Source organism: Plectrocnemia conspersa, unplaced genomic scaffold, assembly GCF_051122295.1.
Source record: "Plectrocnemia conspersa isolate PC_06_02 unplaced genomic scaffold, ASM5112229v1 ptg000001l, whole genome shotgun sequence".
In the NCBI taxonomy this organism is placed as follows: domain Eukaryota; kingdom Metazoa; phylum Arthropoda; class Insecta; order Trichoptera; family Polycentropodidae; genus Plectrocnemia; species Plectrocnemia conspersa.
In genome coordinates this window covers 18,314,403-18,341,437 of record NW_028277165.1, presented here as the reverse complement: position 1 = coordinate 18,341,437, position 27,035 = coordinate 18,314,403, and the positions used below count along the sequence as shown (strand labels likewise).

The 27,035-nt window shown below is 31.3% G+C and overlaps 1 protein-coding gene across 3 annotated transcripts in view; it reads left to right on the top strand.

Annotated features, from left to right (window-relative positions):
• Nucleotides 1–27,035, top strand: part of 5-HT2B (5-hydroxytryptamine receptor 2B) — a 122,329-nt gene that overhangs the window by 53,357 nt on the left and 41,937 nt on the right. For all 3 annotated transcript variants that reach the window (XM_088181947.1, XM_088181143.1, XM_088205426.1), the window contains 2 exons: nt 10,898–11,130; nt 14,044–14,242. In XM_088181947.1, the coding sequence (XP_088038073.1) occupies nt 10,972–11,130; nt 14,044–14,242 (358 nt within the window). In that variant the 5' untranslated portion in view covers nt 10,898–10,971. The remainder of the gene's footprint in view (nt 1–10,897; nt 11,131–14,043; nt 14,243–27,035) is intronic.

Genomic DNA, 27,035 nt, shown 5'->3' with positions numbered 1-27,035 from the left:
TATAATTATGAAAGATTATTAGTAACGTACCTTATAATTTAGTAACCATTTTGGGTGATTCAATTTAAATAAAATATATAAAAAATAAGCCGTTGCGATATTTTATTTTATTTTATTCAATAATTTATATTAAGAACTAAATATATATTTTCCCAATAAAATATTTTAAGCACATTTTTTTTACAAAAAAGTACTGCACAGTAATAACTTTCAGTATAAACTTCATCAAGTAGACAATAATCGCTTAACTAGGTAGCTTATTAATTAACTGTTATTATCACAAAGGAGGTCATCTATTATCTATGGTGTAGGTGATAGGACCCTAAAAGAAAGAATAATAAATACAAGTTCGTTTGAAATGAAATTATTGAGTTTAAATTTGGCGTAAAATAATTTACCAAATGAACTCTTGTTATCGCATAACGGAAGAATAAAACTTGACAACTTTCAAGATTACCGGAACGAGACGAACGCCATGCCTAGGGAAAACTTGGTCCGTTCCGCTGGTGCTAAGAGAGAAAGACCCGTTATAAATATCATTTAATTTAAACTTCCTTCGGTAATTGAGGAAAATTGCCAAGAAAATTCGTTCCGAACACTGCGCATACTGCTCCAGCGATAAATAACAAGTCGATATAGGGAAATACATTAATCGAGTGGAAATGAACATGTACGCTTAACCTGTACATTTTTTTTTAAGGTAGGCAGCAGTTTTTGGATAAACAAGTTAAATTATGTAAGAGTTATATAGTTTTGCTGTTAATGTACGATAAACCTACACTTAAAAGTAATATTATATAATTTTTTTCATTATTACTTATTTTTAAGTCAAAATATTCACAGTAAAAACTGAAACACCAAATATTATTTATTTATACATATATAATTCGCTTTTCATAGTAACTTTTTAATTAAAATCCTAATGTTATTTAAATTAAATTGAATTAAATTAGATACATTTATAGTTAATAATGAAATTAAATAAATAATATTAATACTACATATGCGAGTCTTATATTGTATATTAAAAATAAAAATTGTCCAACTAAGCTAAACAACGATTTTTACAGGACGTTTGTCGGTTCTGCTGAATAGTACTAAGCTGCAGCTGGTCGTAGTAAAGGTTATAGATCGGAATGCCAATAACAATATATTGCGATATAGCCTTAAATGAGAAAGAAACATTGTTATAAATGTTTTCTTTAAGTAACTATCTAGCTTACATTAAATATTAAATAAGCTAATGTATATATTTTTAATTCAGAAATGCATTTAAAATAATAGTTGCTGAACTTTCATACTAATTATATAAAAAATAATTAGTTTAATATATGTCCATAGGAGCTTATTGAAGGCCTGTGTTGATCTTGTAACTATATCAATGTCATCAGCATAGGCGAAAATTTGAACTGATTTATTATATATACTGCTGGTTATATCCAGAGCAATATTAAATAGTAAATATGCTAGAGCGTCACCCTGTCGAAGACGGTTAAATGTTTATAGGGACTTGGATGGATCATTCTGTATTTTTACATTCGACATTTCTTATATATATATATATATATATATATATATATATATATATATATATATATATATATATATATATATATATATATATATATACGCGGATGGAGTGTGAGAAAGCTGAACGTCGCAGCACTGGACGAAGCGATTGCAGCGAAGAGCGAGGCTATCAAGACAGCCGCGCACGCTGAAGCCGGAGCGGAAAGCGTAGTACGCTCGCTGAACGAGCTCCTGCGCGACGCCTGCGATGCCTCGATGCCCAGACTTGGGAGCAACACCCGCCGCAGATCAGCATACTGGTGGACCGATGACATTGCCGACCTTCGACGCACGTGCCTAGCCGCCCGGAGAGGCGCGCAAAGACACCACGGCAGCGAAGAAAAACACCGCAGCTACAAGGAGGCGAGAAGCGCCCTGCGCCGTGCGATAAAGGAGAGCAAGGCGCGGTGCTGGTCCGAAATGTGCAAGGCAATCGACGAAGATCCCTGAAGGAGGCCATACAGGATCGTCAGAAATAAGCTGGTGGACAAAAACAAAGACCACTTCCTCAACAATGCCGGCAACATGGAGACGGTGGTCGAAGGACTGTTCCCGCAACACCCTACGACTGACAAAGCACTGCACAGCGGCCAGGCAGCTGCAGAAGAGGAGTTCCTACCGTTCTCCAAGGAGGAACTGCAAGGAGCAGCGAAGCGCATCAACTCTGCAAGGGCTCCGGGACCCGACGGCGTCCCAAACGCCGTGATCAAGCGAATCGCAGAAAAAGACCCCGCGCTGCTCCTTTCCGCCTTCAACGCCTGTCTCTCTGAGGGAGTCTTTGATGCTTCATGGAAGCGCCAAAGGCTCGTCCTCATCCCGAAGGGCAACAAGGCGACGCCCGGCCCCTCTGCGTACCGACCACTATGCATGCTGGACGGACTGGGCAAACTACAAGAGAGGATGATCCTCGAGCGCCTTCAACGCACCCTGGAGGACACAGATAGGGGACTCTCACCGCATCAGTACGGCTTCCGCCGCGGACGCTCCACGATAGACGCCATAGGCCGCGTAGTTACGACTATTCGCGAAGCCTGGCAAGGGAGCGTCAAGCAAAGCAAGAACGTCGTGCTGATCGCGATAGACATAAAAAATGCATTCAACTCGGCGCGATGGCGCTCGACCCTTGACGCACTGGTTAAAATCGGCACTCCGGCATACCTGATTCGCATGATCGAGAACTACTTCTCGGACAGGGTGCTGGAGTACGACAGCATGGGCGTGAGCACTCAACGAGCGGTCACGGCAGGCGTTCCCCAGGGGTCGGTCCTCGGACCCGCTCTTTGGAACGTCATGTACGACGGACTGCTAAGAGTGCCCATGCCCGAGGAAGCCAGCATGGTAGCCTTTGCCGACGACGTCACCATCCTAATCACCGGAAAGTCAACAACTGCCCTACAGTTAGCTGGACAAGAGGCACTGCACTCAGTCAAAAGATGGCTGGACGGCGCCGGGCTGGAGCTCGCAGTTCACAAGACAGAGGCAGTGTTCTTCACCAGACGAAGAAAGACAGAACCTCCCAAACTTATCTTCGACGGCTTCAAGGTGCCATACGCCAGGTCAATGAAATACCTTGGAGTGCACCTTGACGACAAGCTCCGCTTCACAGTCCATGCAGAGCAGGCAGCGGCGAAGGCCGCCCGCGTCGCTGGAGAACTGGCCAGACTGATGCCAAACGTCGGCGGACCAAAGTCGAAACGAAGACGGCTTTACAACGAAGTGGTCCATTCCATCCTCCTATATGGGGCCCCAGTCTGGGCCGACTCCATGAGGGTGGAACGAACGAGGCTGAAGCTGGCCAGAGTCCAGAGACGAAGTGCGTTGAGGGTCGCATCTGCCTACCGTACGGTCTCTGAGGCTGCGACGCTGACCGTGACCGGCATACCGCCAATCGACCTGCTCGCGCTAGAGAGGCAGGAGATGCACGAAGGCCTGCCAAGGAACGACGCCAGAAAGCGCACGCTCGACCGATGGCAAGAACGGTGGGACACGACGCTCAAGGGCAGGTGGACCCAGAAGCTCATCCCGAACCTCAAGGCTTGGTGCCAGAGGAGCCACGGCGAGCTGAGCTACTACTTGACCCAAGTGCTCACTGGACACGGCTGCTTCGGGTCCCTCCTAAAAAAGATCGGAAAGGAGCCAACAGAGGGGTGCCACCACTGCGAGGAGCCAGTCGACGATGCTGACCACACACTGTTCAAGTGCGTGGCGTGGACCCAAGAAAGGTCCCGGCTGAAGGAAGCCCTCGGGGAAGAAGCAGAAGTATCACCCGAGCAGATGGTCCCGTCCATGCTCCAAAACAAGAACAAGTGGTCAGCGTGGGTGGCTTTTGCCTCGAGCGTGATGCAGGTCAAAGAAGAGGAGGACAGGAGCCGACGACGACCACCGCAAGGCGCCCAACCGACAAACGGCCAATAGCACAACGAAAGCGTCTCACGGAGCAGAAGACGACAAGATAAGACGAGGAGATCGAGGGGTGACCCAACGCTGAGGCGTGCCCCTCGGATCCCGAAAGAAACGAAGAGCGCAAGAAGTGCGCCGGGCCCAGCTGCCTCTCGAAGTACTACCTAACGGACGTGCCGGGAGGCAGCAGGAGCGGAGGGGGGTTTTAGTGAGTAGAAATCTCACACTAGCAACGCGCTGTCTTTTGAAGATTTCCCCCTCACAAAAAAAAAAAAAAAAAAAAAAAAAAAAAAAAAAAAAAATATATATATATATATATATATATATATATATATATATATATATATATATATATATATATATATATATATATATATATATATATATATATATATATATATATATATATATATATATATATATATATATATATATATATATATATTGAACTTGAATTTTTAAATGTGATTACTTCATTCTATCAATTACGTAGTTAAATAAATTACTCGTTTGTTGAAAAGCTATTTATATATTTTTTACCTTGCATAAATGATGAATGTAATAAAGAAAAGGGACCCATAATGTTTGACGTACAAAAAATCCACGGTCATGTATAAAAAGTATACAAAATAATTCAATTCAATAGAAATGTAATGTAGACTATCTAGGCATACATCTAGACACAGAACTAGGGTTAAAACATTCCCAAAACGAATTTGAAAGGGAGTATAATAACTTGAATATATTTTATTTATGGTTTTAAATATTATTGTACAGGTAATTTGTAAATGTATACGGTCCAAAAACTTTTGATTAACAAGCTAATAACTATAAAAGTTAGTTAAAAATAATGTTAAAATGTAAACATATATTCTCTTAAGAGGGATGGTTTATTGATTTTTAACTTATGTACTCTTCTAATGAGAGCTTAAATAAAACTATGCTGATGCACTAATAAAGCGCTTTATTAATGAGTTATTAACAAGTAATAAGCTCAGCTTAAAAATATTGAAGGTATCGAAAAACATAAATTATATAAATATATTTTTTGGTAATTATTTAAATATATATTTAAATGGTTTAATGTTTTAATTGTAATTTGTATTTTTATATATTAATTTTTTTTTTAGTAATACAATTAAATTTTGGTTTATAAAATATATATATATATATATATATATAATATGCTACGATTTCAATATGGATTTTGTCATAATTTTTTTTAAATAAGTGCATTAGTGATGACGGATGGTAACCCGATCTTTTATTCACGTCACGCGGCCCCTAGTGAAAACGGCAGTGTTTGCTTCCATTTTTTTAAGGACATCCTTTGTATATGTACCCATTTGCGCTATATAATAAATCATACACCCACACAATGTAGCTCAGGACACAAATTCTCTTTTCATTATTATTTCCTTTCTACCGTATTACTCTTTACGACGATGTTTTTCTCCCGTATTGAACCCTGAAAGCTAACGTCATCTTGTAATTGGCTAATGAAGCTTTGTGAGTACAAACGTGAATATTAAACGCGTCTCTAGCTAATACAGGTGTCACACGCTTAATTAATTACGCCGGCATACAGGGTGTTCCGCGTGTGTCAATAGCGTCGGAAGCGCGGTTTACGCTAATCCGGAATAGGAACTGAGGATTTATGTACCTGGTGGAAGAGGATGAGCTTTCTCTGCAAAGCTCGCTTTCAGAGTTCTCTTTGATTTTCGCACCAGAAAAAACAAAGAAAATTCCGAGTCGTGAATGTGAATGTGAAAGTGACACCTTACAAGAACGCGAAAACTAAGAAACAATAAGCTTTTGTTCCAGAGTTGGAATTAACATTTTATTCAAGTTGTAGGACTTTGGCGAGAGCGTGTATTTGGGTTACGTTTTCAATTTTGAGCTTTCGCGAAGCAGTGAACCATCTAGAAGAAGAATTTACGATTTGTGGTACTATAAAGGAAATTCAATTGCTACAATGCTTTATGTTGAACATCACTATTACAGTTGGACAGTTTATATAACGGCACAAAAAAGCTATAAAGTAATATTAAATATACAATATGCTGATTTTATATGTTGATTGTAAATATAACTAGTCTTAAAGCCAATCTGATAATTTATTCAGCTGGTACTTAAAATCATTTAAGCTGTTAATACAATTATAGAAAAACCTAATTTATAATAAAAATACCACAGTACGCCAACAATTTCAGCTACTCGTAAAAATATTGATTTTAGTTTTTATTAGTTTGGCTTAAAATTAATTAAGCAATTCTTTAAAGTACACAAATCAAGCAATCGGTCAATAAATCGTTTACGAATTTCTGAAGAGAATAATTGAAAACCAATTGCGCTATTTTTTAAAACATGACTTTAAAATGTTAATGCTAAACAAAATAAAAACTCAGTTAAATGTGATTATTATGGCGATTTTTAACCAAGATACCCCAAATAACAATTGCATTTGATTAAAAATCAAACGAATTTTCTCTTGCAAGGGTTTGATTTTTTATGGCTGCGGTAATGAGTGATTAATAATGGCTTTTAAAAAATTGTGGTTATTGTGCAAGATTGGGTGTCCTTCCCTATTACTAAATCTATTATTGCGTTACTCTTTTGTTGTATTGACAGATCTTTAAAACCACTTATTATCAATTGTGCGAGGTTTGAGCACCAGCAGTGTTAATTTTACAAAAGTTAAAGCATTTTACTTTGTTAAAATCACATATACACCTTACATTGAAAATCAAGCGAGTATCATAATTATTATCTGCTGCAACCCGAATTCCTTCCCTTTGATTTTATCTATTAATTGTTTATTGAAGCCTTTCAATACGTGCTTTATTATGCTAGGTTCGTTATCTGATTTCGATATATTCACTAAATTATAAACAAATTTTAACAGCAGCGTATATATATTTATTTTACTTATCTTGGAACTTGTACATAAAAACAAAATATCGTTAAAAATAACCTTAACAAAATGGTAGTTACATACATATTATTTTTATTATATTACTAATATAGACGTGTTGATATATGTATAAACTTATGGTCCTTCTGGATTAACAATGAAACCTAGATTTTTAGAGGTGACATAATTACTAAATATTTAAGCTAGCAAGATTTTCTAATTATGCTTTAGTAGGTTTTGAAGCATGTTAACAACAATTTATATTTATAAAAGATCTAACGCATTTAAGAATTAATTTCTAGGATTGGGATAGAAAAAATATGGCGTTTTCCTATGAACTCATACATTTTAAATCGACTGTGTAAATCCGTAATATAAATATTTACAATAAAAGTGCGTTATTAAGATTAAAAAAGAAGCTGAATAGAAAACTTTAACATATTATTAAAATATTGCGGTAAGTGTAAGATATTAAATATATTTTATTATTATTCTTACACATTATACTGAAACATACTTTTAGACCAATGTTAAGCTACTCTTTCTAGAATCGGTGACTAAAACACAAACAAGCTTAAATTTAAATATAAATATAAAACGCACAAATTAAAGTAAGTTCCTAGTTAAGTAAGTCGAATTTAAAAATCTCAAATTCAGTTTCCCTTTAATTTTATATTGATATCTTTATACGAATACAATGCCTACGAAAAATGTTTGAAAAGTATTTCTATGTGTCCTTTAACAACATTTTTCATGATGTATTATATTGTAAAATTCCACTAATTGTTAATCGAATCCTATAATATAATATATTTTTCTGGGTAATCATTTTTTTATATTAAAAAAGTTTTGGTAAAATTAATTATAATTAGTTTTTTATCGATATAACCAAAACATTTTTCTGACTGATAATTAATAAAAAATTGACACGCGTTTTATTGTAAAATTATTGAAATAAAAGTTTAATTGTAAAATAATTTATTCAGTTTTTCCTAAAAAATGGAATTTATATATATCGATTCCGGAACAAACTTAGAAACGGTTGACATCGAATTGTTTATAGCTCGCTGTATGGATTTACTCTCAAACTTTGAACTTTTCCTTTGTTTGGTTATACATCCTTTGAGCAAATCTTTCGACATCCACTCGAGCATACAAATAAACGTTTACGATGCCAAAATAGATACAAAATTCGCAACCGAAATAAAAAAGGACAAATAAAGCGATCCATTCTGTTGCGTTCTTCCCCTTCGACGTGCTTCAGATGGGATTTTTTTTAAGAGCACGACGACGTTACCTGAACGACTGGGTATTATCTTTTTTGTAATTTTAAGAACAAAGAAAAATCTAACATGTATCACAGTCTTGAAAATCTAATGGAATATCGTGGTTAGAAATAAAATAGATAGGAATACGAAAGCAGATTTTACGGTACGAATATGGTATCATTTTTAAAAGGAAAAACATTTTCCTGATTTACTCTTGCGCATATCTCACGCTAATATCCGGTAATTCTCTTTTAAATCCTCTGTGCCCTATGTATGTTTTCTGCGCGCACTTAACGACTTTTCATGTTATATTTGACATATTGTCGCGTATGTCTGTTTTCCTCATTGCAAATATCAGACTTTGTGTAAATATTAATGTATACGATATATGCGTGACTGTAAAAAGTCATTAGAAAATAACACGGCATAATGCACAATTTTACTTAACATCACATTTTCCATGCATGGCTAAGTAATTACCCTATTTTCTTTTGAACTCGACACTTTTCTATTAACCCAGAAAGCAACGTCTGGTGCATTGTAATTTTACAACTTTTCTGCGAAATACAGCAAAATCGTTGCTTATTTCATGAATTTCACAAACTTGATATTAGCGTAAAATGTAATTTCTACAACGAACAGCGATTTATTAATATATTCAAACAGTCATTAAATATGTGCTTTATATGTCACGTAACATTGCATTATTGTGAATTAATAAAAATATATCAGTGGACGATATATATTGGTTAAAAATCTGAAAATTTATTTTTACGGAATTGCATGTTGTATAGATTTCATATAAAAAGAAATGCTGCCAAAAATATTTGTGTCAGACAATGCCCGAGATAGTTTAAAAATAAAATCTGGTGTTATTCATTTTGAAGATGAGCCTTAAAGTAACGACAAAACTTATATGATTTATATTAGCATATTACAAATTTATATGATTTATATAAGCAATACTTAAAAGAGTATTAAAAATACTCAGGAGCGCATCTAATCTTAAACTATAACTAATATACAGCAGCTAATTAATTTTACATTCTGACGATTTACAAATATTCAAGTACATTGGAGCTATTGCTGATTCATTTTAGAGTAAATAGCGTATTAACATTTTCTTATATTTTTCTCTATGATATTGAAGAAATTATACCGTAAATTAAAAACTCATTATTTACCGTTTAAATATTAACTTTAATTTTAACTTTCGAGTGTTTCATCTTAAGATACAAAATACGAGACGCTACAATAAACTCATTGGCGTTTTTAGTACAATAATATATTACTTACTATCAGAACTGATACCAAGAAAATTCAGAAGACATTACCATTTAAAAGAACTATTGACTAAATATGGTGTACTTTCTGTTTTACACTTGCTAAACTTCAGCTTTTTGCCATAGAACACGCTTGTTTCCATACATATTTGCGAAATGAAACATACTTTTAAATTTTCATGTAGCGAGAGAAATTCAATTTACAAATTAATTAACTACAAAAATATAATATTATATATATATATATTTTAAATATATAATTTGAAAACTCTATATTCAGACCTTTTGCTTTAAATTTAAGTTTTATTTATATTCTTTTATTTATATTTTTATTTATAGTTACCAGCACGATAGATCTGTGTTCGAATGTGTTTTTTTTAATTAGTAATTATTAAATTATTATAATTTATTTCATTATCACAGATAAGCTTTATCTTGATTTTCATATTCCCGCGAATGAGTATCGTGATAAGTTATTGAATTAAAATTGAACCAGGGCATGCATTGTGACGTATAGTGATTATAAACTATAGTAATAGTTTATAATCAATAAAATACATGACACTACTTTATAGACTGATTTTATTATTAAATTTTTACTTATTTGTTAATCCATTGCAATACATTAGACTAACCCCTGTCATATTACAATAAAAGTGAGATATTTTGTGAGATATTAAATGTGTGTATTGGTATTAAACTGTTAAGATTTGCGCATGCATTTATAAATAAATGTGTATTGAGCTTTTTATTTTTATTGTACTAAATTGTAAATTTATAAAATGGGAAATATTACATATTTACACTATACGATAGAGTTATTCGTAATAATATTGAAGTCATTGGGCGTTGATATATAAATTGCTAATATTAATCTCATTTTAATAACTAATTTTATGACGCAACGTCTAATAAATGTTTACTTTGTTGGTCCTTATCTCTATGCTTTATGTAGATAACTACTGTTTGAGTTATTTTTGTACTAAATTTTTTATGTACATATATATAAATATTATGATAATATGTAATACATATGTACATATATGTATGTATTTACAACATACATACGCATAAAATGAGCATTAATTTAATGCGAAAACCTTATGATGTTGAATGATGTAGGGAGTGAATTTATGACCCTCGACAAAATCGAGATCCACACGCATTTCCTCGACACTTATCCTTAATCCCAGCACATACGAAATTGTCGTAAAATACGAGTTTATAGCAATTAGGCACCGCGGCAACATTGAAAGCAAAACATTAAGCGTACAAGTGTTTAATTTTTCATAGTCGCTAGGGAAAAACATACATAAATCATAAAGCGATTTCGCCCAATTCACAAAACTTCGAGTGAAAAAATGAGAGTGGAAAATAATTTACATTTTTATAAAAGTACATATATACATTACGTTTATTTTTAGATTTATGTAACTTTAATTTTCTTTGTGTTTTCTTTTCAGGATATTTTCCACTGCCAGCCGTCGCTTGTCTTGCGTGGATATGCTTAGACGTACTTTTGTGCACAGCATCCATAATGCATCTCTGCACCATCAGCGTGGACAGGTATCTGTCTTTAAGATATCCTATGAGGTTTGGAAGAAACAAGACGAAAAGAAGAGTCACGTTAAAAATTTTGTTTGTTTGGTTGCTGTCAACTGCCATGAGTTTGCCGCTTAGTCTTATGTATTCTAAGGTAATTTTATGTATAATTTATTACTACATTACTTTTTATAAATTAAGATTGATAGTACAATGTGTATAAAAATCCTGAAAAAATCCTGAAAATGAAAATTAATATTAAAGCAAAATATCGGTCGAGTATCTTGAATATTTTTTTTCAGCTTTCAAATTTATATAATCGCTGCAATATTTTCATAATAATATTGTTTTTTTGGTTATGATAAATTTTTTAAACTATTTTTATATAACATTTTAATAAGCGGTTCCTAACAAAATATTTTTTTAGTTGTGTCATTGTTATTATTTATTAGAGTTATTTATTTATATTTTTTTATTACTGTGCAACAACTTTCGAAGCAACGTACTGTTTTTGTAATCATTGTTTATACGTTATGTTCTCGTAGCTTTGTCTGCGTCTGGTAATTCAGTCGTTTTCGAAGAACAAGTTGAACTCTGTATTTCAGATATTGTAGCTATATCAGAGTTGACGTAAAGAGGGAATCAGCTGCTTTCTGATATATTAATCTTCGTCGATATTTAAAAAACTTGACTTGACTTGAGTTTGAATGAATTTTTGTGTCTTAAGTGGAGAGTAAATGATAGTAGTTCTTATCGGAAGTAATTCCAAATAGTCTGAAGTTTCTTTGCCAATTATAAAGATTTGCATATATTTAGCTTAAGAGAATTACATAATAATATACACTCTATTGTCTATTTTTTTCTTAAAATATAATTTATAATATCTTAAAATCCTATATATTATATAATAATATTATATATTATATAATAATATTATTAAAATCACTTTTGGAATTAAATTTTACGCTTAATGTAGATCCGTTTGAAGCTTTCTTTCACAAAGGGTAAAAGTATTTAAGCATTTAAATAATTTCCGATTTGCGTTGTAAAGTTGAATATCTCACAGCCGTCGCCTGGGGATAGATTTTGCACTCACGTAGACATATTAAAGTAGTACGGGATGTGGATTTTCCTTGTCTGAAAAATATCGTCATTTTTTATCCGACACGCTGAGACTTGGGGGAAAAGAGGCTTGAGACGAAATAATAAAAATCCTCAACTAGGGCGCAATACATATGTACATCTATGCGCATAATGTGAAGCGATGTCAAAATTGAAAACTCATTGTTTCGTTAGAGATGATTAAAAAAGTGTGTACGTGTATATTTATAAAATTATATAAATCTACAGGCATAATGATGCCCCGAGCCCTTTCTTAATTGGTTATCCAAAAATTGGGGGCTTCTTTGCTTTCTCCTTATATAACCCCTCGTTTAGTTCATCAAGATTGTTCACAAAAATAAAGAGGCTTCTCGTCGTCTAACTGTGAATTCAGCAAATCTAATTAAAGTTCAAGTTCCACATCGTCGTGTAAAAACGAGACACGGTAAAAAATAAAACGACATTATTTTTTTTCTTAATGTTGGTAAAATAATTAAGAAAGGAGCGGGCGGGTGCGTAATAAGTTAAATTATTGTTGTTGAAACGGCTTCAATTTTTTTGGTTTTAAAGACGTACATATTTTCTAATAGGTATAATAAAGATTCTGATTACTTTATTTTTTATATCCAAATTGTTGCGTATACATTCAAGAAGAATTTGGATAAGATTTTGAGCACCGGATGTTTTTTAACACCTTATGATTTATATTTTTTGTAAGCCACTATATATATAATAAAAGAGAGAATTCTTTTGTGAAAACATTACACATATTTAAACATAAATTTAATTTCCCTTATGAAAAATCTTTAATAATGTACTCTCTACTATAATACTTGCGCATTATTACTTCATGTCTGAAATTTTAATATAGAATATTGCTGTGTGCTATTATGATTACATGCAATAATATAAGAATACCTTCAACTTTAATATAAGTTTTCTTGTGTAAGCCTAATATTTTATTATTAATTTTATAATTAGTAGTTACTAAAAGGAAGATGTACCCTTGTTCTGTTGTAAACGCTTAATAAATTATCGAGTGGTTTGAGCGCAAGAACTCATATAAAAGGCTATAAATTTGAGGACTTTTGTGAAGATTTCTAAGGTCTATTTTTTACTGAACGGCCGAAAAAATTGTGAAATATTGTAAGACATTTTAACAACATAAAATTCAATGATACAATATAAAGAATTATGGTTTTATATATAATACATCTAATAAAAATAATCTTATTGCAATCTCTTTTCGATGATGATTCCATTTATATCAACGTTTATTTAAATCTATAAAAAATACAATATTATATCTTAGATAATCGTCAATAAAACATAGTTAACAGTAACTTAATTTTAATTACCTGCAGGAATATGTTATTTTTTATAGTGCAATTATTGTTGTATTTTTTATCGCAAGATACTGTTTTAGCATCGCGAGTGTAGAAAAGATGGAATAATTTAAACATATACTATATATATTATAGAGATATCAAAATTACATATTTATAATAACGTACTATAATACCTTGTGAAACATAATACCATTATTGTATTTCATCAGTAAAAAAATTATTTAGTTTTTATCAATTTTCTTTGTGATAATTATTATTCCATTATTGATTTTTCAGAAATGATAGACTTTTATTTCGCGATTAATTCAATTCAATTCATAGTAATATTTTCAAGTTTTTCATTATTTTATAGCATAGATTCTACCTTATCTCATAATAAAACTGGTGAAATCATAAGACGAAGAGCGCTTCATAAAAAAAATTAAAACGACTATTTTTTGTTAGTAGTGTAGCATTATTATTTAAAAAGATTTTAAAATTTAAGTACTTTAAATCAAAAATAATATTAAAAAATATTCTAAATACAAATGGTATGATAAATGTAAATGTGATCTTTTTTTATTCAGAAATTCAAACAAACCGAATTGAATTAATCGCCTTATTTTTTTCTGTTTCAGGACGTCGAATCCGTCGTTATAGGAGGGACATGTCAAATACCGGATCCTCTATATAAACTGATAGGGTCCATTATCTCTTTTTACATTCCATTAGGAGTAATGTTGCTGACATATGCACTGACGGTCAGGTTACTGGCTAGACAAAGATCTGGTCTCGGTCTAGCTGGATGTGCACCGGCTTGGTTGCCGACGACGCCAGGTGAGCCAATTTTTCACTTTACTATATATAAATAATAAGTAAAAAGGTGGGCATGTTGTGTATATTATTCATGTACGAAAGCAATATTTCCAGAATAGGGTTTTCGGTTCAATGCACAACTCATATTGTTTTCTGACACAAAGGCTTGGATTTGCAATTGGAAAAGTGTATTTAAATTATTCTTTTTTTTTTTAATATTATATCCAAAAAAAAGTATTGCGAATGGATAAAACCATTTAAATAAATATTTCGAGTTATTTTAATTGGGAAAGGTAACTCAACCTGAGTGATGGGAAATTAATAAAAAGTTTAATTGATCGTAAAGTATGATTTTATTTATTATAAGCTATATGGCGGCTTGAACTGTAATATACATTATTTATTATATAAATGTATATGCTTAAACTAAGAAAGTCCGACTAAATATTACTAATTAATTTTTGCTAGTATTTATTTTAATGATTAATGTTAATTTATTTTACAAACATACCAATATATTGTATACAACGCATGTTACTGGATTATCACTATTTTGATGTGCACTTCAAAATTCATTTTACAATTTAATTGGGGGAAAAAATTTAAGTAAACTATAGATTAAGATGCAGATCTAGAACCACTGCTATGTGCATTCAGTTTCTAAGCCCAAAAGTTGTTTTGTTGTAAGTTAGTGGATTAGTTTAGTTACACAACATATTTTATTTCTGGTTTAAAAATTCCAATGCTCTTTGATTGTCGAAATTTTATGGATTTAATTAGGTTTTTAAAGATAATATTTAAAGGGTGTATTATAAATTATTTTAATTGCTCTAGTTAAGATGATTTTGAATTTAGAAAAAAATAGTATTACTGGTGTTACTCTACACTGGACAGGTATATGTTAATATGAGTGAATTATTATTTTTTTATTAGGATTATATTTTATTATTAAATATCAGGTTAAAGGACACAATGGCGGCAAGCCCTTTGTGTTTAATAAATTTTAACTTATTAAGTCCAGGTGTAAGCTCAGATATTTAACGCTAGATTTTCATTTTAGATCACGATTTTGTTTTTATTTTTTAGAGTAAAGTGTATGTTTCGGAAATAGACAATTATATTTTATCTCTACCTTGTTGATTGTACAGTATACTTAATTGAATATTTTGAAGACATTTTTTTTGTTTATCGAAATTTTTTTACATTTTTTTTAATGATTTCTGAGATTTCTGGGAAAGAGGGAAAAACATATAGTAAATGTAACCCATTTTGTGTTACTAATATAAAGCATTAAAGCTGCGATTTTGCTTAATATTTTACGGAATTAATTGGGTAATATCTTAATGATCTCTAAATATTTTTTACTCAGTTCTTTATTATTTATTTGTGTTAGGCAAGTTTTAGGAGAAGAAAATCATTTTAGAATCAGAATTTCAGTTGCAAAAATTATTCAGTCTATTTATAATTTCAATTAACTGTAATATCTTTAAAGATATTTGCACTTATTTAATGCACGTCTTGATGTTTACAAATAAATAAATTAAGACTAAGAATCAAACCTTATAGAACTCTAGCTAAGGCATTGTTTATGTATGTGTATATGTTTTATTATTATAAGATTTAGCTGTATATATAATATTTACATCACACTTATTGTTTTAAAATATATCTAGAATTTTGTGACAAAACATTAATGTGTTAGTTGTCAATTTCAAATAATAAAAATTAAATATCAAGAAATAGAATGGTTACATATTTATAACATGATTAATTTTTTTGTTATAGTATATGGTCTTGAAATTACAGTAGTTTTCATATACGTACTTATTTTTATATTTAAAATAAGGACTGATCCGTTTTTAGCTAATGTTTGTGATTTTCTTCTCATTGAAAAGGCTCTTAGGTGGCCATTGTATGTCATCTCTATAAGAGATTAGTTTTTCCGGAAACATTTTGCAAATATTCACAGGTGATAAATCCTATTTTTTTTAAATATTTCCTACAATATTTAATCATTATTAACAAGTTAATGTATGTATAAATTTAATTACTTTCTTATCGATAAGTGTTGCTATGTAGAAACTAGCGAAGTATAACTTACTTAGAAAATATATATTAAATAATAAATCACAAAAATTATTTTCATAAGCATTACTATTATTGTGTCAAAAGTCTTTCAATAAAAAAAATCACTGGGTAATTAATAGTTGTCCTAGCTAGGGCATCCAAATACCCGATCTAATTCATTACCCGGTTTTACGGGTATTTTTCGATGCAGAACCGGGTACCCGGTTTGGTTCCGGGTAATTTTTGTAAGCTATTAAATAAAATACTTTTGTTTATTATATTTGAATTTTTGATTAAATATGACGTGATATATTTAATTTTATTTTAATAATTATTATAAAATAGGCTATTGCAATAAAATCAATATATTATGTTATTATTAATACTTTTACATTCCATAGGTAGGTTAGGTTAGGTTAAGTGCTATCACTTTTTTGTCGTTTAAAGACGTTAGTCGCGTAAGAACGCTCTTCCATTTAATTTGAAATAATGGAAAAAATATTTAAATGAAATCAACCGGATATCCGTCAAAAATTACCCGGTTTTCGGTTCCATGGAAAACGTGGCGGGTACCCGGGTACTCGGTTTAGGTTCTACCCGGTTCGAATGCTCTAGTCCTAGGCATATGCCACTAGCGATTAAACGATTTTTTAAAACTAAAATATTTTAAATTATAATATTTTATTTTCTCACACGTAGAAAAATAAAAAAATATTTTTACGTAGAAAACTGCCCAAATTTTTGTTTTTAAAATTTAATGTCATGTCGCCAAAACATAATCACTTTTTTGCATCGCAGTTAATATTCAAAACACAAAACGAAAGCCGCAGGTTTATTCCCCGCGCGGTGGTATATAAATATTTTGTACTATAGAAAAAAATGTACCATCAGTATACATGCGCACACAGTAAATGTATTTTCCCTCGGCAGATTTATTCGGTATGTGGGGCCATTATTCATTTCCTTGGACGAGAATATTGCGGTTATAAATCGAACTATCAGCCGTGCCTTTCTTAGGTAACAAGTCTCTCAGGAGCTATAAAACCCCATTGACCCGATCGTTACCTGTTTGAATATGCTTTACGTTACGCAGCAGAAAAAAATAAGAAAGCACATAAACTATTATCGTAAACAGTAACGAAAATAAATCTTTATATGTATGATCCTTAAAAGTTCACATATTATAAAAAACTCAAAAGATGATATTTCATGAAAGTTTAGAATCTTAAAAGGTTCGAACTTATGACCTATGAATAATTTTCTTCGTTATGAAATAATAGTAATTTTATATATATAACCTGTTTAAAAAATACCTGTGCTCCTATTAATATATTTATTAGAAAGGCGTAGAATATATTTTATTAAAAAAATATTTTGAAAAGATTATAAAATCACAGTTTATCCTGCAACTGCAACAAATAAAAAAGGTGGGATTTTTTAAACTTTTCTTTATAATCAATCTATGTTGTACAATGTATAAAATATAGTATCTAATTAATTTAATTTAGTGAGTAATTTAACATGAGAAACTTTAACTTTTCCTCGAACGTTTGATCGAATTATTTTAACGATGTGGCACCATTTCCGGCGTCGCGTCGCCCGAATCCGACGAATTCTGTGGAGCGCCAAATTCTTGGGAAACACGCGTGTCAATTAGATACGCCTTTTTAAATGTTAATGGAATTTTCTATTCGAATTTTCGCTTCGGAAATTTACGCGGAAGCTCGCGCGCCGCAGGTACTTCACACCTGCTTCCGGCCGAAGGCTTCCGCGCAAAGACCGCCGATGCAAACCTGCGGCTTCCGTTATCGATTTAATTAATTAAGCAACACAAATCGATGTCGGTGTAAAGGTAAACATACACATTTTCGCGTGAAGTGTAACCGCAGTGACCGTACTCGTCAAAGGGTGACGATCGATTGGTTACGAGATATAAAATATGACGAAGTGATATTACTCTTAATTGGGTCATTAATATTGTATGACAAGTTGAAAAAAAAATTGACAAAAAGCAATAGATGTAATCGTTAAAAATGTTTTATTATAACATGTTTTACGATTACATCTATAGCTATTTGTCATTTTTTTTAACAACTTGTGATAATAAAAGCTTTGAAAATAACTGTTTATTATGAAATAATAATAAAATATTGCTGATATTTGTTTCAGTCGTTAAAAATAAATACGTTAATTGACTATCAGTTAACTATAATTGAAGACGTTCATGCGATATGTGTTTTTCTAAATTAAACCAATTATAAGCTTATCAACATATAGATGTATGACGTCGAGAATTATTATTGGAAACATTAGCGTTACTTACTTTCGGACCATTGTTAGCAGTTAACAGTTTACCACAATAAGCCACAAAACAGAATTCACTGTATTATTACAATACATGAAAAATATAAATAAAAAAGTATTAAGGCGACAATCATAGACGAGTCGGTTAGTGCGGACATCCTAGATCTAACGGGCATTAAAAAAAATATATTCTTAACAATCTTTTCTGATTTTTTAGATTGAGAAAGAATATTTAGTTATTCAGAGATTCCAAATTAAAGATCCCGATTCAGGAATCGTCAAAGTGAAATGCGTTCCTTATAATAAAGACTTTTCGCAGACGTCGTTTAGGTGTAGAGAGAACCTCCAATTGCTCTTAAAATTCCGTTGATTCCGAGATCTTTAGTGAAAGTTTTTCTAATCAAAACGAGTTAAATAGATTACATAGATTAAATGCTTCTTAATAATTTTAGATAATTGGAATTTTTAACTGCTGTATTAACGTTATTAATAAATAACGAAAGACTGTCTATGATTCACGATATTTACTTAAATTATCCCCTAATTCCTAGAACCATTTATTCGAAATTGATATGAGCATGTGCAAAATACAAACATGAAAATACTTTACATTATTAATTCAAGTTACTAAAACACACGTGTAGCTTAAATTCAGGATATCGTATTATTTTAATAAACACAATGCAGGTTTTAACCCATATTCTGATATAAAACCAATTACTTTTAATAAATTTTACAATATAACAATCTTATAAATGCCCAAAATAATTGTAGCTTAATAAAAGTGAAAAAATGAGCAAATTAACATTTATAAAATAATTTAATAAGTTCATACCAGGAATTGAAAAAGCAATGATAATGCCCAGAAGGATCTGGTGTTGCATAGCAAATCTCTTAGAAACCACTAAAAGACGTTATTAAAGCTAGTTGGTGAAATTTCACCACAAAAGGGTCTACAAAGTAAGACCCAGATTATCAAATTTCTATGCAAACTGTGACTTTCATAAAAAATAAAAATAGAGATAATTTGATTTTATGAATTGAACTTAAGGATAAGTACAAGTTATTAACTTTGGGATAAGTTTAAAAAATAGTTGTTATTGTAATTTAATTTATCATTTTTTTGAGAGCTTTATATTTTTATTGGTAAAAATATATATGTATATTTATACAGGTGAAAATATATTTCGATATGATTTTACTAAAATAACATATTGTAAAAATATTTTTGGGATAGATTCAGAGACTGATTTCTCTAGATTTTTTTTAGGAATAAACACATAAAACTAAGTGTATTATTTATTTATTTTGCTGCATTTATTCTAGTTGTCATATTATGGATAATAGTATCTATAAATACATTAAATTTATATAATGTAGCTAGTGTTGTTGTTGACTTTTCGTTACTTCTTTGCTTCTTCCTCAGGTATTCGATCTGAATTTTTAGATCGAATACTGTTACTAATTTTATCTCATGTCTAATATTTTTTAAACGTTTAAAAAGCAATAAAGTCAACAATAATTTGCAAACAAATTTTAACACAAACGGAGCCGCGGCAAAAATTACAATCTGTCCTTTGAATAATAATGTTTATTATGAAAGTACTACCTAGAAAGTGGGTGCTTTTGAAAGCAATGATCTGCTCATTTATTTATTGTATTATATGTATAAAAAGGCTGAAAGAACTTATACTTGAAATACATCAGTATATACATATCACACAACTATAGTTTAGTTCAGGTTCATTATTTGAAGTCGATTTTTTTTTGTAAATATATTCTTGCTATGCTTTTATTTAGAGTTGGGCCCCTGGAATTTGTCCCCTCTTCCCCCCCCTCTCAACAGGCTTGTGTAATTGTCAAAGAATTTATTTTTTGTAAATATTCCATTGCAACATGTCATACGTTATCTTAAAACCACCAGACTAAAATCAGTCTGCAAATCTATTTTAATAATTATATACAAATATTACAGCTTACAATCAATTGATGTCATGTCAAATGATATTTATTTGCTGTATTGAAAACATTTAACAAAAACTAATATTGTTGATCGATCGGAATCATACTTATCTAATAATCACTAATTCTGACCCCACTTACTCTCAGATACGTTAAAAAACACTTGTGGCCATATGTAATTCGAACGCAGGTCTTTCAGGTATCAGTCACCGACTTATACTACTGGTTTATGTTGATGATATATGAAAGCTTAACTGGTCTAGTGTTAATTTGAGAAAAAACTCAGATAATTAGTGTTGCCATTGAAACAAGCAAAATGGTTGATATTTGATTGCTATATTTATTTGCTTTTAATGACACTCGTTTTTAATGACACATCTGGATTTAAAGTAACATTAAAATTAAAAAATAAGTAAAATACATTTATAAATATACATTATTAATTTAAAACATGTTTTTTTTAGCAATAAATTCGACTAAGTCAGTTTTTGATGTTGATATTAAAAAATTGTGCAACACAAATTTAATTAAAAGTAATATCAATTCACTGTTTATAAAATCAAAATAGAAGTGTTAAATTATACTTTAACCGCATTTTTATGAATTTTCACTATATGTGATTATAGTATTTATTATCATATATTTCATACGTGCCTTTTGTTCCGCGGTAATTTGCACCTGATTTATATTAATTATTGTATGAATAATTATTCCAAGCTATTCCGCCGTCGAACATAAAGTAACATGATATTTAACGGGCGAACTTTACAAGAGGAATGCTCCACGTAACGGGGCAATTTGCCAACTTTGTATTGAATGTAAGATAAGAAATTGCAAAAAATGATAAAACTTTTAATTAACAGCAATTGTCTGCGGCAGGTTGACCGCCAAGGCGAGAGTCTTACAGAGGAAATTGTTTGTTCCGCGGTCGCGTAGGCGCTAATGGGACCAAAGTCCCGATTTTAATGGATTTTATGGATTTCGTATCTCGGTAGTTGCCCCGGGGTAACTACCCCGACCAAGACTAATTTAAAATATTTCCATTTAAACGCGAATCTGGCAAGTTTCGTAATTACTTTTAGGAATGCGCGTGCCATTGTGCGTATCATAACTCACATGTCTCGATTAATTATTTATTTACTTATTATTACAACTACGCGTTGCTCCTGAATCTAATATACCTTTTTTTAATACTATATACTCTTGCTTACTTTATGTTGATTTTTTTTCTGTTACATCTTCATTGGGAAATCACGATTCTGGCCTAATACTTTCAATACGTTTTTATTTTTAGGTATTGTATTAAAAAAATAGGCACTTGAACAGTAATATGTGAATATAATCTGAATTTATAAAATAAAAACTGTGGTAATGCAAAATTATTTTCAGTATGGCTAGTTAGTTATTTGAGAGAGATCTTAGACAATGCTAGGTGGATTATCATGTCTGGCATCCAATCGATTTCTAGTTATAGTATTAATGCTAACAAGAGTTAAATTGCAGCTGAACAAAGCGGTATGCAAACATTTGAGAGCATCAAATTTCATTAATAATCCGATTGACCAAATTTGGCTCTGCAAATGCATAAGGTTACAGTCTAAAATATATTATTTTTTAATCACAATAGTTAGCTAAATCAGAGTTCGTTTCTATTATTTTGGTGTTACTCCGCCTGGTGAAAATTAGGCTCAGTTAGAAGTGGTAGATCTGTGTCATTTAGAACGAAAGTGTTCTGGCATATATACCATGGAGAAATACTAAAAAGAGCGACTGAATATCAATGTTCATGTCAGTTCTTCTAAAGCGAAACAAGACTCTTTGTTATCAGGTTATTCGGCGTGTGTAACAGCGTAACGATTGATTTAAAATCTATACTATTCTATTTAATATGAAATTCATGGATGCAGTTTAGCAGTTTTGTTTATTTATTAAAGTGAGGTCCATCGGTTTTAGCGCAATTGCTTCGAAATTATTAAAGGACTTTCGCGCAAATGTGCCTATCTAAATTCTTTTTTTATTAGGCCAATAAAAACACCGATTCTCAATGAAATTAAAGCGCACAGATTTTTATTAGGAAAATTACTGCTTTAATCATTGTTGCTATAAATTGAACTGCATGTGCATTCTTAACAGTATAATTTTATCATTTAGTACATTAAATATCTAATATATATTATCTTGGCAAAGTATGATAATTTGAATCCCAGTTCTTATATTTTTTTGATTATCTTTATCAACAAAAGTTGATAATTCTTAACTAAACTTGTTTGTTTTTGCAAGTGACCTTATTTATGTAAGGTGTATAATTCTTACTACTGATCAAGAAAATACATTAGCTTCCATATTTTAATCTGATACGTTGAGTTTGCGGTTGGACAAGTTCGCGTGTAAACTTTGCCTTAGTGTAATATGCGAACTTTTGCTCTTTGAGACAGTTAGTCAGCAATGAATGCTGCTATTGCTATCTACGAAGAACAATGCAAACACGTGATAGATACGAGCTTATCAGAAATGAAAGAGATGACTCAAATTCGTTATTTGTAAAAAGGCACTAAGTTATAACAACAGAAAAAAACAACGTATATCAGGAAAATGTAAAATCAATTTTATCTTATATTTTCAACGCTACTCATTAAAATCGGAAAAATCTAATGTACAATTATTTTGTAAATCTACCGCTGTAACATGACAAGCGTTAGTCCAATGAGTTACAACGAGGTTAACACAATCACCTATAAGTAAATAGTGATACACTAGACCGTAATCTTATTAATTATTTAATATTATTATAGCTTAAAATAACTCTGCAGGATCTAGTTACATTTAGTTTTGGTTATTCATTACAAAAATCTAGGTAAACCTAACTTGTAATGACTGAAGGAATTTTAAATATAATATGCTCCCTGTTTCCGATCTCAAATTGAAAACTACTAGGGTTATTTATGAAAATCGAATCCAATTCAGGTATTAGTCATATATTGCTGATCTATTGTGATGGTACTATACATGTGTTCCGTATTATTTACCTTAGCATATTTTTTTTCTGTTCTACTAAATTTAGCCCGATAAATTTTTAATATATAGAGATTTGTTACCAAAGTATTAAACCTTATATTTAAAATTGACAGTCATTGTTATATGTAAGTAGTCTGGAAACTTTGTACAAAACATACAAATTTCGAACGGCGTTTAATACCACATTTTGGTCTCGTTTAAGCGCTTGGAAAGGTCGGACGTTTTATCAAGTTTTTGCGATGGAACTGTAAAGTTTTAATTATATAACATTAATAAACTTCTGGGTAGTAAACCACCTACAAAAAAGCGGAATTAAGTTATATATACATTGATTTGAAACGTAAAACGTGAACGATCTACGAATAATAAGCAGCAAATTTTGCTTTTTTGGGAAACTAATACTGCGTTAAGCTTATAAAATGATGTTAAGTTAGGTGAATGAAATGTCCACTTTAGTAGTATTTATTCAATTTATAAGTAACATATTTTTGATTTTCTGCTATGAATGAGATCGACGGATGAGACGTCACGGTCGTTGTGCTCCCGTCGTAGTACACCAAAGTGTGTTACTTTAGCCGCCGACACATTAGTGTTGTTAGAGTTCATAAAACGGCCCCCACATGAGTGGAATAGAGAACTCAGTATCAAGTTGAGCGGACTTAAGAATTCTTAATATCATAAAAGTTGTTATTTAATTTTAGATATTATTAAATCACACATAAAATTTAATTTATAAGTCTTGATCCTACTTTCGGGAATTCGCGTGCCATTCGTAGCCGTCATATTTCACATGCCTCGATTAATTATTTAATCACGGCTGTATCGAAATTCTCTGACGGTGTTATTAGAGCGAAAAGGTTCCATTATACCGATAACTTTGAAGATATAAACCTGTTTTTGCGAAGCGCGCGATAACGAGCCAATGTGCAAAAATGTTTAACGTAATCAAAATTCAGATTTAACATGGGCGTGTGTGTGTGTGCTATACATAGTTCGTGACACGATGAGATAACCTTTCGGTTATATTTAGTTAACACAAATTTAATTAGAGTACTTTTACACATGCCATTGTGCATTCGTTTTAAGTGAGAAGCTAAACATGTAATAATTACATTTTTACAAACAACATTTGATTTGTAGCGTCATTAAGTTGATCTATAAATTAATCAGAATTAACCAAAAAGTTTTATCTAAATATAAATAACATTTTGAATGTAAGGTTAAGAGACTAGCAGAAGACTAGCAGTAAGATATTATTTACTCGGTTGGCCACACTGTAATTTACGCTAGTATCCTCGTGACGTAGCATAATATAACAGATCTTAGTCATAATATTGTTATGTTTGTATTACATTTTATATTTGCGTGTCAGTTCTAAGTTAATTTTCTTCCTTCTGTACTAAAAAAGCTGCTTTAAAATTTGCTATGCTTAAAATTTAATGTAAAAAGGAATTTTAAGGACGTATTATTCATAAAAATATAAAATGTAAACTTGTGGTTATTTCGCACTTTTTCTGTTTTTATTATTTTTATAGAATTTTTATGTTTTTCATAAGATACATTTGCTATTTTAAGAAGATACATTAGTTTTCATTTAAATTCGCGTTCAAAGAATTGGTATAGGCTTGGTAGAAGTTCCCGGTAGATGTCTTAGTAGTCTCCGATGGTGTAGTGTAGACTAAATAAATCGGTTGATCCTGTCTCAAGGAAAGAGTAAACTGATAATAACTTTGGTTAATACTATTCCGAAATACATGTGACGCGTCATCTAGAGACATTCATTGGTGGAGTGCATTTTAGCTAACCTTCTAAGGAGGGCATCGCTCCGTAAAAGCAACTCGAATAATTTGTCTTTAATAGTCTTTAATAGGGGCGGTTGGCAAAGATCAGTCCCTGGTATGAAGCCTGCAATGTCGGCTTGATGAACAAATGGTTCAAGGTAACTTTACCACCAGGGCAAAAAAGTAAACTGTTCTCTCTGCTCCTATTGACGACTCAAGATCAACTGATCGACGAGGCTCAATACTGGCAATATCTCTGGCGCCTAGCAAAAGATGAGAGCTTTTCGGAAGCATTCAGAAACGTGTGACTATTCATTTTAATTGATAAACCCACGCTTTTTATATATTTTTATAGAAAAGCTTAATCATGATTTATTTATTTAAAGTAGATCCGAAAACCTTCTTTATCAGCTTTGGATGAAAAAAAGGATTGGCAAACGGTTACAAGATTATTTCTTAAATAACAATGACGACATGCGGTGGTATGCACAGGGGTACCAACATGCACAAAATATGCAAGAAGCCTTTTTATGCATGTTGTTTAAAGTTTTCGACGTAAAACACGGTTGTGTTGTAAAGTTTTTCACGGTTTCGACACGGTTGTGATGTCAAGTTTTCATCACAACCGTATCATAAAGGGAGGTTATTTTTATTCATTTTTTTCATCGTCAATGCTTTCGCCACGAACAGCACCATAGACAATATTATTTCACAACATAAAGTTTGGTTTGTTTTAGAATTGATTAGTTTCTCCATATATGTCGGATTAATCGTCAGTGCGTTTGTCGTTGCAATTCGTTTTCTATTTTCTTTGACACACTATTCTATAACATAATTTAAAGCACCTATGTACATTTAACCTTTTCTCAATCTCAATTCTTTTTTTATGAAAGCTTTGTGTCGTTGTTTACTACAAGAATATTTGTTTTGATTTATGTGTATTTCCATCTTAAGTCTGTGGCTTTTGATTTGTATTATATTGAAGTGCTTTGCCATTTCATATCAGTCCTTATCCATTTTTATTCTTACAGTGCTTTATAGAAAAATACTACGTTGAATTGTTTCTTAGTCCTACAAAATCTGCATGTAACAATTTAATATGTCTTGTATGCTATTTATTTTTATTTTATTAATTTATTTAGCTAATATAGGAAATTGTCTGTACAATATAGAAATATTATATAAGCAAAACATACATATAAAATATAACATAAACATAAACAGAATATTGAAAACTAGAATATTATCATTTTTTCGCGAATTTTTAGCGCGAATTTCTTTATTCCATTGAGGAAATTCGCTACATTAATATTTTTTCAGATTTTCCTAGCAATATTATTATGTAAAGTCACACCTCCGTACAATATTCCCTTAGCCGTACTCGTTTTATTATTCCTGTCTATTTTTACATCTTATTCAGGTAAATTTTTATTTTATCTATTGAATTTTTTAGCTATTCTTAATGCTTTGACTGTCATATTTATTGCAGTTAAAGCATTAAAATAGCCACATTGTTGGTATTATTATTTGAAATATTTTATATGATTAATCTCTTCTCTCTTAAGCATTTTCAACTTCATTATTAAACCATAGTTTTAGATTAAATCGATAATCTGTTCTATGCTTACAATGACTTTTTATTTTACTTTTCACAATGTTCTTACGAATATTGTTTCATATCATAT